General features: G+C 34.4%; 1 protein-coding gene across 1 annotated transcript in view; it reads left to right on the forward strand.

Annotated features, from left to right (window-relative positions):
• Window positions 1-15115, forward strand: part of AP3B1 (adaptor related protein complex 3 subunit beta 1) — a gene marked incomplete at its 5' end in the record, with an annotated part of 182438 nt that overhangs the window by 115369 nt on the left and 51954 nt on the right. Inside the window, one exon of the mRNA XM_084232934.1 lies at window positions 374-480. Coding sequence (XP_084089060.1) covers window positions 374-480 — 107 coding nt within the window. The remainder of the gene's footprint in view (window positions 1-373; window positions 481-15115) is intronic.

A 15115-nucleotide genomic window follows, 5' to 3' on the forward strand; every position in this document is an offset into this window, starting at 1 on the left:
AGAAACTATTACTCATTTTAATTATATCCTTCTTATAGGATTTGCCATCTCTTTTTGTGTGTGGTAACATTGGTTTATATTGCTATATGATTTAGGAAAATAGGTTTAAACCTCTCAGGTGCATGTTGCCACAGTGTACCCATCGGCCTTTGTAGACTATTGGACCACCTTGCCATTATGTTTTGGAAGTTAAAATTAATAACTGCCATGACTTGATAATTAACTAAATCAAACTGTTATAGATTTATTAATAGAATTGTTATAGATATATTAAAGTGATGTAATTAAAATTAAAAATAAAATAATAATGCTGCCTTTAATAATATGAATTAAATTTTCATAAACATTTGCTAAACTGAGCCTTTTGTTACAGTTAACCAACTATCCACTCCATTTGTACTTCCAACACCAGCTCTTTCTCCAAGTTTGATAGCTGATCTTGAAGGTTTAAACTTGTCAACTTCTTCATCAGTTGTTAGTGTAAGTAATTTTCCAAAATTACTATATCAGTTTTTAAATGATGCTATGATCTTTCTTACTGAAATACAAATAATTGATGTCAATACTTGGTCTTGAACAATTCTAACAAATCCAGTTCAGATTCAGCCTTCTGATTTTGCAGATTTTTTAATATGCTCTACTCATACCACTATTTCAATTTACTTCTGTTTATTGCCTATCCTCATTTAATTATTAGTTATACATTTTTGTGGTACAGTTTTATAAAAGATTACATAAAAGATTCTTTGTCATATTGAGTTCATTTATATATATATATATATATATATAAATTCTGCCATAAAGAATTATTGTCTACACCAATGATTTTTAATATAATACTGGAAGTCCTAGGTAGAGTAATTAGACAAGAGAAAGATATAAAAGTCCAAATTGGAAAAGAAGATGTAAGACTGTGGACTTCTAGTGAGTCCTGGACCTGGGACGCTATGGTGAGGGAAATCAGACATGGGGGACTGTCATGTCCAGCATGCAGTAAATCTTCATTGTCTTAGTGCTCATTATATACTATGTTTATTGCAGCACTATTTACAATAGCCAAGATATGGAAACAACCTAACTGCTACAAAAAAGATGAATGGATCAAAAAGCAGTGGTATATATTCATAGTGGAATACTATTCAACAATCAACAAAGATAAACTCAAGCCATTGCAGCAACATGGGTGGAGCGGAAAGGGATTATGCTAGGCAAAATAACTCAGAAGGAAAAAGATAAATATCTGATGGTTTCTCTTATATGTGGAATATAAAGAAACTAAACAAAGGGTTAGGAAAAAGACAAAAGCTTGCAAGCTGACCATAGATCTGAGACATGCAGCAGGGGAGGGTGAAGGAGTGGGGTCAAAACAGGAGAGGGAAGAGCGTAAGGGATGTGGGAGATGGATCACAAGTGCTGTGTTGGTGGGAGAACTTTGGGGACTATACCTATGGGGAGAAATCAAATGCTGTCCCAAAATTAACAACAATATAAGAAGGCCAAGAAGTTAATTAAAAAAAAAAAGCCAGAAAAAAACCTAATAATATAGGAAAAAGAAAAAAAATAATTTTTGTCTGTACTCACAGATTTTCATTCTCATAATCATGCTATTCCTACCCCTATTCTTTTACCATAGTAAGTAACCATACTGGCTGTTCTCGTTTTAAAAATCCAAGATTTTATTTCTCTTCGTGTATTGTCATACATTTCTGGACATGCCTTGGTGTCTTTAGAAAAACTCTTTGATGTTATTTATGAGTGATGACTTGAAGTGAGGCAAGAGGATTGCCTATCTCAATAAAATGCCAAAATCATTAAGCTATCATAGTATCTGTAACTATAATAACTTTTTCTATATTATCTCATTATATACCCTAAGCTTCCACACTGAATCACCTGCCTAGGATGTATAATCTGTTGATATGCCTGATCTATTAATTTGTCAGAAATCTGATAAACTAAGAAATAAAACAAAATTTTAATAGGAGCACAGGTAGCTTGATAGACCTAGTTTATCAGTGGATCCCAGGTCAGGCAAGTGTACACAGTTGGTAATCTGAGATGCTGGAAAATGTAGAGTGGTCTCTGTTAGAAGTAGGAAAGAGGAGTACCTAATTCTTACAGATTATTATAAAACTTTCCCTCTTCAAAACAAATGATATCAGGACCATCCAGTGAAATACTCAACAGAGCAAAATGCATTTTTGTCCACTTTGTTCAGCTCCTTTAAGAAGTGTTAAGTGAAAACTATTAAAATTATAGTGCTGTTTTTAAGTTGCAGGGTGTGGTTATCTTAAACACTCAGAAAGGAGTGAGAGCAGTATTTAGGGCAATAACACATTAGTATTAGGGGAGCTCAACACCCTACTTCCACTAAGGGATAGATCATCCAGTAGAAAGTTGACAAGGAAATAAAGGCATTAAATTAAATATTTGATCAGGTGAACTTCACAGACATTACAGAGTCTTCTATTCCGAAAGAACTGATGTACATTCTTCTCAAGTGATAGAACATATGCTGAGACACAAAACATATCTCCAGTATTTTATGAAAATAGAAATTACATCAACCATCTTCTCTAATCATAATGAAATAAAGCTAGAAAATTAACCACAGAAAGAATGCTGGAATAAATAAAAAGTATTTGGAGACTAAATAGATGCTTTTGAACAATTACTGTGTCAATGAAAAAATCAAACAAGAAATTGAGGTTTATCTGGAGACTAACAAGAATGGCAAGACAATCTACCACATCCTATAGGATGCTATGAAAGCAATATTACAAGGAAGTACATAGCAGTATAGGCCCATAACACAAAATAAGAAAAATCTAAAATAAGCAATCAAAATTTTTGTCTGAAGGAACAAGAAAAACAAAAGAAACCAAAGATCAATATAAGGAAGGAATTAATAAAAATTAGGAAAGAAATAGAAAACAAAAAATTGAAAAGATTAGTGAAACCAAAAGCTGATTTTTTTTGTGCTTTTTCCTCTATAAGTGTTTCATGATAAATACTAATTAACATTTTTTAAAGATTTATTTTTATTTATTTATGCATACATACATACATACAAGCACTGGGTATAGTCAGAAGTGCGGGAGGGTGAGAGAATTCACCAGAGCCAGAGCGGGGAGCAGAGCAGGCAGAAGGACCGAAGTACACTGCTGGGGGGAGCAGCGGGCAGCAGGAGAGGTCTTCGTGCCATGTGGGACCCTCCTCCGGTGGCCCAGGAGCAGCCGGGGATCGAACCGGTGCTGCAGAGGCTGTGGGCAGCTTCGCAACCCAGCGCTCAACTGTTGCGCCACCGGGGAGACCCTAATTAACTTTTTAAAACAAAACTATTAACATAAAATTGACCAAAAGTACAAAAGTGGCAAAATTAATTTATGGTATTAAATGTCAGAATAATGATTACCCTTAGGAGAAGTAGTGATTTAAATAGAACACAGGTGGGCCTCCCCTGGTGGCTCAGGCGGTTGAGCGCTGCGCTGTGAAGCAGTCCGCAGCCTCTGCAACGCGGTTTCAATCCTGGCAGGCTGGCGAGGGTCCCACATGTGCATCATCTTTACCAAACAGTCTGAAAGATAAGGTCAGCAGACCTCTCTTGTCTTGCCCACTGCTCCTCTCAGCAGTGTATTTCGTCTGTCTGCCTGTTCTGTTCCGCGCTCTGTCTGGTGAATCCTCTCACCCTCCCGCACATCTGGTCTGTACTCTGGTTCTCCTATAAATAAATAAATAAAAATCTTAAAAAAAAAAAAGTAGAACACAGGAGCTGCTTTCTGGGATGCTGATGATATTCTAATTATCTAGCTCCTAGTACTTGGGTTTCAGTTTATGAGAAAAATCATTGATCTTTGCACTTAAGATAAATTTATTTTCCTGTATATATTTTATATTTCAAAAGATAAAAATTTTGTTTATAAAAGAAGAAATACATGTGACAATAGATATATGAAAAATACTCAGTATTAGTAATAAGTAAATGCAAATTTAATCAACCGTTTTACCTGTGAACTTGGCAAAAATTACTAAGACTATTGTTCTTTGCCAGTGAGAGATGCAATGAAACAGGCATTATACACTGCTCCACTGATGAAATATAAAGAGTTGTCAAAATAGACATACTTTGACCTGGGAATCTCATGTCTAGGTTTTTCTTCTAAGAAAATAATTTAAACTACTAAGATTTATGTGCATGGTTGTTAACAAACTAGATATCTTGTGATAGGAGAATGATGGTTACATAAAGTATATTAAAGTCAAAGAATGTTGTGTGTTTTTATTAAATATTTTATTAATGTTTTTATTAAATATTTTAATCAGATAAAAATAATTTTAATATGAAGTGAAAATGGAATCAAATTACTGGGTATGTTATCTCAATTTTGTTAATTTGTGTGTTCATACTGTGTTTTTAAATGTAGGAAAAATTAAAGAGTAGAAGAAAATGCATTGTATTGTTGGCAAAGGTTTCTGAATGATTAAATTATTATATATATTTTTCAGTAGAAAGGGGGAAATGTATATAAATGCCTTGGCTTCCTTTTTATTGATATGTCTAACATCTATTTTTCTGAATCACTACTGCTAATTTGTTGGATGAGATTGAGCAAGTCATTGGTTTGCTCACTTTTAAATGATAGCAAGGTATAGATATCATGTTTCCTTTTAACTAATATTCTGAGATTCTGTGAAACTGAGATGAAGTTTCAGAGCATCTCAGTTATGCTGAGATTAATTGAATGAGTTTGTGAAAATAAATTGATGTAACTGTTTAGCTATGATGATTCCATAGTCCTTAGATGATTTTTATTAATTCCAGTGAATTATTTGTTTTCCTTGTATATTTCATGTAATATGGGTAGATTTTATTCCTTGAAAGTACCGAAATATTTACAATGAAATCCAAAGAACAGTTCCTTCTTCACACCAAGTAGTTTCCAAGTGAAAAATTGCACTGTGTAACCTTTTTGAATTATGTATTCAGAACACAGACTTTTAGACATACTACTTACTAAATATTATCATTGTGAGTTAAGACCTTATTTCTCAAACTGTTTGGTAAAGATGATGTATGAACACATCATTTCAATCTTATATGAGACTAATTGGCTTTTGGCCAAAAACATGGCTAACAGTGAGGGAACATTTTAGTTTCCGCTATAGTATTTCAGTGGACAAACTGAATTTTTCAGTCACTCATTAGTGACTTTTTTTAACTAGATTATTCTTACACTAATAATTACAAAAGTTATATATCAAGCCCTGGGAACTCAGAAACAGCTATCATCAGAATGTTAGGCTTCTGGAGGCCATGGGAAAAGGCAAGATAAAGACAATTTGCATATAAGGATAAATCATTCTCCTCTGGTATTAGAAATGTTGGAGTGAAACACCATTCTTTTCTACTTCAGATGATTTTTTTGTACTTTTGGGGCACAGAGTATTGAAGTAAATTCAGCAGTTATTTCTAAAAGTTATCTTAGTATATTTTCTATGATAAACATCAGCATGAAATCTTATCCTCATTCTTTGTATTTGTATGTTTCTTCTCAAACTATAAGAAAGTTTGTTATTTTGTTCACTTATTTTTTTTAGTTCTTATCTTACTGCATTATAAGCTTTCCCAGACAATTCCCCAAATGCTATAAAACCCATAATGAAAGTATCATACCTGTGGTTGTTTAGTATATAACCACAGATCAAAAGGTATCTGTGGGAATATACTTTTTTTTTTTTTTTTTTTTTTTTTAGTTGAGGTAACAGTTTATAACACTCTATATAGGATTTAGAGTTACAGTTTCATACCTCTCCAAAATTGTGTTACCACATCACTCCCACCACCAAAATACCCATAATCTTCCACCATAGTCTACTGAGCTGAGTTCCAACTTAAAATACCAATAATTCATTTAGAAAGGTAGAGAGACTTTTGGGAAATGCCTTGACTTTAGAGCCCAGAGACCTAATTTCTACCTTTGGGTGTGTTACTACTTATTATCATTGTGACTATAGGAAATTATTTGACTTGTGTAAACCTTAATTTTTGAATATGAAATGGAGATAGTTTTCCTAAATACACTAATTGTTTTTTCATGAAGAGAAATGTTGTCCCTGAAAATGTTTGCATTTTATTCGATGACTGTATGAGGATTGTGTTTTGTTTTTTAATTTACCATAAGAAGCTTATTTTAAAAGATTGTAAAAGTATGGACTTCTCCAGAAATTGGAAAGCTTTAACAATATAGGTGTTGGCAAAAAAATGTACGCATGGCTAATAATAGGAATGCATATTGTTAAAATCACACTTCAGAGTAATTTAGAAATATTTAGTCACGTTGTATATATACATTCCCTATAATCAGTAATTATTGTGGAAAAACATGAAAATATTCTAAGAATTTTCATTAGCACATTGTAAAAGCAAAACAATTAGGATTGAATCTTATCAATAGAATATGTGATACATAGATTGTGGCATACATGTGCAATGGAGTATTATGCTATTACGAAGATATGTAAACTAGATATATATGTTCAGCATAGATAAATTTCAAAAACTATACTAGAACGAAAGGACAGTTGGATGGTTGATCATAGAAAGATATATAAAGTTGATGTCATCTGTATGTAGAAAGGTTTTTCTTATTTTTAAATTTTTTTTATTAACAAAGTGTCATTGCTTAATATTTGGACAATATAGGATTTCTCCCCTTAGGTGTGGTCATTGTAGCTCTCCCTCCACTGAAGCACACATTGTCCTTCTGCCACAGTTCATAGTGCTCGCCCCACATGGAAAGTTTTTTAAAAATTGTAACAAATTTAACTGTAAAAATTTAAAGTAATAATTGTTAGAAAAATGATCTATGCAATTAAGCTATGTACATATTAGGAAAATGCTAGGAAACATCCTTGGCTGCTGGTTGTCATCAAATATAAATAGTGGTAACTACTTATGCCAAAAGGAAAAACAATGAAATCTGGGAGTGGTACACTTGAGAGTGTCCTTTATACTTGTGTTTGTAAAATTTTATTCATGATACTGGGTGATGGAGGCACTGTTGTTGGGCTTCTCTTTAGCTATTCTTTACACTTTGCCTAAAATATATTATGTTGGTTCTCATGATTTGAAGTGATAATATTATTTACTAATACATTAAATATTATTTAGTTAATATATATAAATATATATGATATATGTTTAGTTAATATATATAATCATATAATCAGTTATATCAAGTGCTGCCCTGTCCTGCAAATCTCTCATTTGGTTTATTTAAACATAAAATGATGTTATTCTTTACTTTAAATTTTTAATTTTGATAAATTTGTTTTGAACTTTATAATAATGAATATAATACATTTTTATATTTGTCAAAACCACCCATCTGATGAAGGAATAGAAGTTGAATAGTAATCCTTTGAATTTATATAATTCAATCTGTATATGATTTAGTAAACTCCTTAAACTGCTTTAATTATTGAATTGTATTTCTGTGTTCCCAACAATCTTATTCTTTTTCTTTGCTTGAAAGTCAATTCAGATAATTGTTTCAAACTATTATATGTGAATTTTTTTTTTTTTTAAATAGAGGCATGTTTTATTTATTTATTTGTTTGTTTGTTTTGTTTATACATGCGCTGGGTACAGTCAGAAGCGCGGGAGGGTGAGAGAATTCACCAGAGCCAGAGCGGGGAGCAGAGCAGGCAGAAGGACCGAAGTACACTGCTGAGGGGAGCAGCGGGCGGCAGGAGAGGTCTGCGCGCCATGTGGGACCCTCCTCCGGTGGCCGGGGAGCAGCTGGGGATCGAACCGGCGCCGCAGAGGCCGCGGGCAGCTTCGCAAACCCAGCGCTCAACCGCTGCGCCACCGGGGAGGCCCCCTATATGTGAATTTTTTTTAAGATTTATTTATTTATGCATACAAGAGCTGGGGTACAGGCCAGAGGTGTGCGGAGTGAGAGGATTCACCAGAGACAGAGCGGGAACAGAACAGGCAGATTGACCAAGTACACTGCTGAGAGGAGCAGTGGGCGAGTCAGGAGAGGTCTGCTGTGCCCTGTTGGTTGCTTCCTGGCTGGGGATCGAACTCGTGATGCAGTGGCTGCAGATAGCTTCATAGGTTGTGTCTTAACCCCTTGCGCCACCAGAGGGCCCAATTCGTGAAAATTATAGTAAATAAAATGTTACTCATTTAGATTTACAATTCATTGTAAAATTTTTTTTTTTACTTCTGTTAACTGATTGTGATAGTAACTTTTATAAAAGTTCAATAAGGGCCTCCCCGGTGGCGCAGCAGTTGAGCGCTGGGTTGCGAAGCTGCCCGCAGCCTCCGCGGCGCCGGTTCGATCCCCGGCTGCTCCCCGGCCACCGGAGGAGGGTCCCACATGGCGCGCAGTCTTCTCCTGCTGCCCGCTGCTCCCCTCAGCAGTGTACTTCGGTCCTTCTGCCTGCTCTGCTCCCCACTCTGGCTCTGGTGAATTCTGTCACCCTCCCGCGCTTCTGACTGTACCCAGTGCATGTATAAACAAACAAACAAATAAATAAATAAAACATGCCTCTATACAAAAAAAAAACACAAAAAAGTTCAATAAGAAGTAACAGCAGTATTCTGAAATGAGTTGAAAAATAATATTTACCTTTAACAAACACAAGCAAGATAAACTGACTTTTAGATAGTGGAATACTGGTTGGGTTCCTTAGCCCGTGCCTTTTGCAGTGCTTGTGTGGTTTTGACCAACATTAGCTTCCATTGAAAAATAGCTTTCATATCTAAAATTGATCAGACAAGTAAGGGAAAATGTTCCTTTAATGTTTATGTTGTTCTGGACATCAATGAGATCCTCCAGATATTTGCATTCGGAGACACATACAGATTAACATGGATTATCTAAAATAATTTAATTTCATTCACTTAAAATACCTCCTTATTGAATACAGAATGGTGACCAGGTCACTATACTAAGTATTATAGATAGCAGGTTAATAGACTTCCCCTTCTGGAATAAAGGAGCTCAAGTTTAGTGAAACAGACCAGAAAACTTGAATCAAGTATTTTAAGAGCAGAGAAGTAAAGCAAATCTGAAACCAGGACTATTAATAAAGATATGAACAGTGTATTTCTTTGGGTCTTTATTGAGGATAGCTGAGTTCACCAGTAAGGAAGAACAGAGAACAGATATTCAGATATAAGGTATGACCAGATCAGAAATGAAGGATACAATTATTGCATTTTTGAGAAATTACATAGTTACATATAGCTAATAAACAAAATTTTGTATTGAGTTGGATGTGGCTCCAGATGAAATTAGTAACATGATTGGAAGTTATACCGTAGGAAGACTTTCAAAGGAAATAATTTTGAAGATTTTTAAGCAGGTCATTGACAGTGATCAGAGCTTCCTTTTATAAAGTTGTGTAGAACACTAATTGAACATGAAGAGAGCAAACTAAGGACTTAATGACTACATAGATAACTGAGATTTCCATTTGAATGATCATCTGGGTAGTAGTGCCCAGTTAGCCAAGATAGAAAATATAAGAGGAAGATAAATGACAGCCAAAGTTAGTTTATGATATGTTGACTCAGTGTTTGTAAAATATCAAGTTGGAGATTCTCAGTAAGCAGGTAGGAGTCCTTTCTGGATTTTAGAAAAAGAGCAGGCCAGTCCCCCCTCCCCCAATAGATAATGGTTTAAAGCAGGGGAATATAATAGCCAACTTAGGGATATCTATGCAATAAGAAGAGACTAATATGGAATTCTAGAAAATGTGCTTTTAGATACCTCAAAGGAAATGGCCAAGTAATGAATCAACGAAGGAGATGAATCATAGAACATTATAGCAGAAAACTCACAATTTAGGGGAGGAAACACAAATTGTAAAATTGTAGTAAGTGCTATATACTGGAGGTAAAAATCTGCTATGTCCTAAACTGGATAGCAAGGATCTCTTAGAAAATAATTTACATGGGCCTCCCCTGGTGGCGCAGCGGTTGAGTGCTGGGTTGCGAGGCTGCCCGCAGCCTCTGCAGTACCAGTTCGATCCCCGGCTACCGGTGAGGGTCCCACCAAAAAAAAAAAAAAAAAAAAAAAAAGAATTTACATATGTGGCCTTAGAACTGAATCTTGAAGAGTAGTGAGAATTTGTCTAGGTAGTGAGGTAGAAAGATAATGACATCCCTGGCATAGAAAATACTGTATGTGAAAGCTTGAGGTGTGGTCAGGCTTGGAGGGTAAAAGAAATGGTAGTTCATTGTGATTAAAGCAGAACCAAAATAGCTTAGAATGATGAAGTCTGATGCTGGAGAAACATATTGGTGACATACTCTCATGGGAAGATTGTAAAAATAATTCTTTACATTGCCTTCCAGTCTTTTCATATAATGGTAACTACAGAAAAGAAATGATATCTGTAGCGTGTTGTAGGCTAAACAGAGAATGACACAGGCCCAGCTTAGTGAGGAAGCACACACCATTCTATAACTGACTTGATCCTCATGGATTCTTAAGTGGAATTTAATTTAGGAGTGCACAGGAAAGTTTATTAACAAAAGTGATGATTATAGAATATAAAAGTAATATATTAAGGAATAGTAATAAATCCAAGAACAATTTATCAAAGAAAAGTCGACTTGGACTTCCAAAAAGTAAATCCCTGTTAGATGCAGCATGCCACTTATAGTCAACCAAACTTGATATTAAGGACACCATCCTCTAGACTGCTACGTTGACCCAAGACTTGTCAAACCAACTGCAAGTATAGAGATTTTCTAAAACCACCCTGAGGATAGATAACTTGCTAGAACAACTCAACAGAACCCAGAAGAGCACTATAGTTAGGATTATAGTTTTTTTATAGCACTAGAATACAAATTAGAACTTAACCAAAGAAAGATTTATAAAGGACATTCCGTGTAGCTTTCAAATTCAAAGCTTCTCTGGTACCCCACTGGCACTACCAGCCACGGAAGCCACTAAGCTTAGGTGTCCAGAGTTTTTATTGAGACTCTGTTGTATAAATATGATTGAACTCAAATCTCCAGCCTTCCCCTCCACTTCAGGCTGTTATCCTTGACCCAATCTTAATAATCACATGATTTGTCTTTCTGGTGTTTTCAATTGCCATCCTAAGTTAACCTGTTTAGTATAAGCTATCAAGGGACCCATCTTGAGTCACCTAATTGGCATAATAATAGAATAATAGAGGTATTCCTATCACTTTAGAAATTCCAAGGCTTTATTTTTTTTTAAATGATTTATTTATTCATACAAGCACAGGGTACAGTCAGAAGCGCCGGAGGGTGAGAGAATTCACCAGAGCCAGAGTGGGGAACAGAGCAGGCAGACTGATGAAATACACTGCTGAGGGGAGCAGCGGGCGCTGCAGGAGAGATCTGTCGTACCATGTGGAACCCTCACTGGCGGCTGGGGATCGAACCTGCGCTGCAGAGGCTGCGGGCAGCTTCACAGCCCAGGGCTCAACCGCTGTGCCACCAAGGGAGGCCCAATTCCAAGGCTTTAGAGGTTGCCTCTCAAGAACCAGGACAATGTTCAGATCTCTCTAAATTACTTATTATACATATGTCAATTAAATTAAGTATGTTTCTTAGGAAATATTTATTTAGGCCAAAATACAAGGCTGGTGCCAAAGAAATAGTGGTGAACAGGATGGGCTAAGTTCCTCCCCTTAGAGTTTATGGTTGAGTAGAACCATGAAGAAAAACTGCCTCAAAAGTATGTAATTGGAATGTACTAAGTGCTCATTTTATGACATAGTTTTCACCATTAAGGGATTTCTGTAGTTACAAGTTGTCATTTCTCTGATTACATATATATATTATGTATATAATATATATAAATACTGTTATTAACTAAGCTCCACAGTCTCACCTGTTTCCATCTATACTTTTATAGTTTGAAATCTAACAAGAGTTACTTTTGACATTAATTGGGTTCAAAATTTAGATATTAGAGCTACTTATCTTCTAACAAGTAGGACAATTTTCACAGTCCATGTTATTTACCTTCTATTGTCCTTGAAGTAGTGCTGTGGTGTATCACATGATGCCAGGGTGAAGACAGTAGCAGCAGCACTGATAAACTAAAGTCTGTAAATGTTGTCATGGGTCGCCAGCATGGAATTTCCTGTGGCCAGCAGAAAGAATGGTATTTAATTTGTCATGTTACAAAAAGCCATGTAACTGAGGTTCTTTACCCCTTCAAGGATTTACATGCTGAAGGATAGCAAGAACGAAACCCATATGTAATGCACTTGAATTTGGGCAGGTGGAGTAACATCAAATAAATGCATTTTTTTATGCATAAACCAAATTCAGTATCTGAAGTTAGTACTTATCATTAGTTCAGTCAAGTTCTTTGTCTAAGGAATATAGAAAAATGACTAACAAATAGGCATATTTCTATTGCGAAAGATTGGCAACTATTGAGGTTGCAACAGTCCTGATTAGGGATGAGGTTCGTATCTTGTTTGTGGAATAAAAACAATCATGTTTATCAGACCTGCTTTTGCTGTAGAGGTTACTCCATTGGCTTTAAAACAATATGAAGAAAAAACAAACCTTAGTTCATGAGGCAAAATCTGATTCACTGAGTCACTAAGTATGTAGAATTATTAGGATAATTGCATGTTATAATTTAGGTTGTAATTGAAGTTGATTTCTGTTTCTCTTAAGAGGACTTTTGCCTTAGATAGGTATTCACTCTCATTTAAAAATCTGATACTAGACTAGCTCATTTTGTTTTTATTTTCCATAGTGCAAGCTTTCTTCATGTTTGTCTTCAAGGACAAATTGCTCTGGGGGAGTCTTTTTGAATACAAGTATTTACTAAGTTATGTGCCAGATCTTTTCTGTATATATGATTTCATTCCCAGAACAAATGATAATATATCTATGATAAAAATGATAATATATCTATGATAAAATTTATTTTCTGATATGGTAGAAGTACTATCTTTAAAAAAATTTTTTAACTTTAAAAACTTAAGATATATTCAAGCCCCAGGCTAAGAGAGAAATCCAGCCAAGATCAAATTCCTTTGAGGATAGAGGAAGAAGAAATTATAAGTCAAAATTAAAAATAATTTTGTCATTTTAAATTTGGGGAAAATCCTTTATTTGTTCTGATGAAAATGTCAGTAGTTATGGAACTGTGGTAAAAATAATGAAAAATCACTGACCTGGGTCTGCTTAAATTGAAAACATTTTTTAATTAAAGTTTGACAGTATTTTGTGCTTCCATTGCCTACCCATGTCCCATCTTATTCTTATATTCAATTCTAGGTATGAGTTGCTTTAATTTTTTAATTAAACTTTAAGGTGTGTCATACTACCACCTCATCTCTATATTTTTCTACTACCTCAGAGATCTCATAATTAATAATAGACCATTGTCATCTCTTCCTTTTCTAGAATAAAGGATCCACTTTTCAAAAAGAAATTAGTAACTTTTAGTTGCAGTTTTTATTGGAAAATACTTTTATTTTTCTTAAGCAAATATAAATATATACCATTTTAACATCTGGCTGGAAGGTAGTACTCATAATGCTTTTTCAGTATTACGTTAAAGTTCTCAACAGTGAGAAATTGACTACTCAGATGCTAATTATATTTATTAATGGCCTAGTAGATATTATATGGAAAAAACAGATCACTCTCCAAAAAAAAGGTATCTAAATCTGCAGGATATTAAGGAATTAAAAAGGTGATAGTAACGAAAGCCTTGGGCCTCTTTCTGTTTGTTTTGATTGCTGTAAATCCACTCTTAAGAGCTGAGACAGTTTATTGAACACTGAGTTCTTTCCTAAGGTTATGGTTTTTAACTTTTATCATAATTAAATTTAGTACAATAAGAAATAAAAGGCTTTTTAAAAGATTTCATCTTTTCTGAAAATTTAATTTTATACATCCAAGGTTGATTGTTCTTTGTATTACTATCAATGCATTTCTTTCATATTTGGTCCCTTATATTCAGTTATATTTGCAGAAAAATATACACATTTAAAGCTTTGTGAGATCTTGGATTATTTTGCATTGGCTAATCAAATATTTTATTTAATCATCTGTAAACCAAGTTAATTTCTGTTACTTTGTTCCTTTTTAAAAAGCTTGCCAAAATTTTTTTGAACATAGGACAGTACATGGTATGGAAAAGTGATAAGTATTATTTTAATAGTATTGCAATCTTTAAACATGAGTAACCTAACCCAACTATGGAAAATACTAGTACTTAAAAAAAATTTGTTTCTCTTCAAAGCAAAAGAAAATGAATTTAACTACAGAGTACATGCCCAATCAGTACTAAGAAATTAATTTATTTCCAGAGAGAAGCGAGCAGAGTAAAAAATATATAAACACAGTATATGACTCTTATATCGAAAAGTAAAAGCCACTTAAAATATACCACATGTATACTATTATTCAAATCATTCACAAATGTGATTATAAGCAGCTTGTATAAACCTATCAATAGGGGTTATTTCTTTAAATTTGCAGCTGTTCCACATTACTGAATATGTTAATATCTCCCCCAATGTTCAATTAATACTGAAGATCTACTTTATACTTCTCAAAAAAAACCCCGAAAGACACAAAATTTCATTTTCATGAAGTTTTGCTTTAAAATGTGTAATATAATTTAAGAAAGACTCCAATAAATGTAATATATCTTGGTCAAGCAAACCAACTCCAAAAAATATGTGTGATAGTCAAGGAAATGTGAACAGTGACTGTATCTTACATGAAATTAAGGGAATTATTTTTCTCTTAGGTGTGATGAGAGTATTACAAGTTTTCTTTAAAAGTATCTTTTAGAAGAACATAAGAAAGAAAAAATCAAAATCAACAAACAACTATGAACCAGAGACACACGGGGGGAGGGGCGGGGAAAGGAGGAGTAGGGGGCAAAATTAGGGGGTTGCAATTATATGGGGAATATAAAAATAAAAAAGTGTCTTTTGGATATATAAACCAAACTATGAAATTAGATTATATCTGGAATTTGTTTTTAAATAATTGAGAGTAAAGATGATTAAGATTCAAAAAATGGGGCCTCCCCGGTGGCGCAGCGGTTGAGCGCTGGGTTGCGAAGCTGCC

Source organism: Talpa europaea (assembly GCF_964194135.1).
Source record: "Talpa europaea genome assembly, chromosome: 5".
Lineage (NCBI taxonomy): Eukaryota > Metazoa > Chordata > Mammalia > Eulipotyphla > Talpidae > Talpa > Talpa europaea.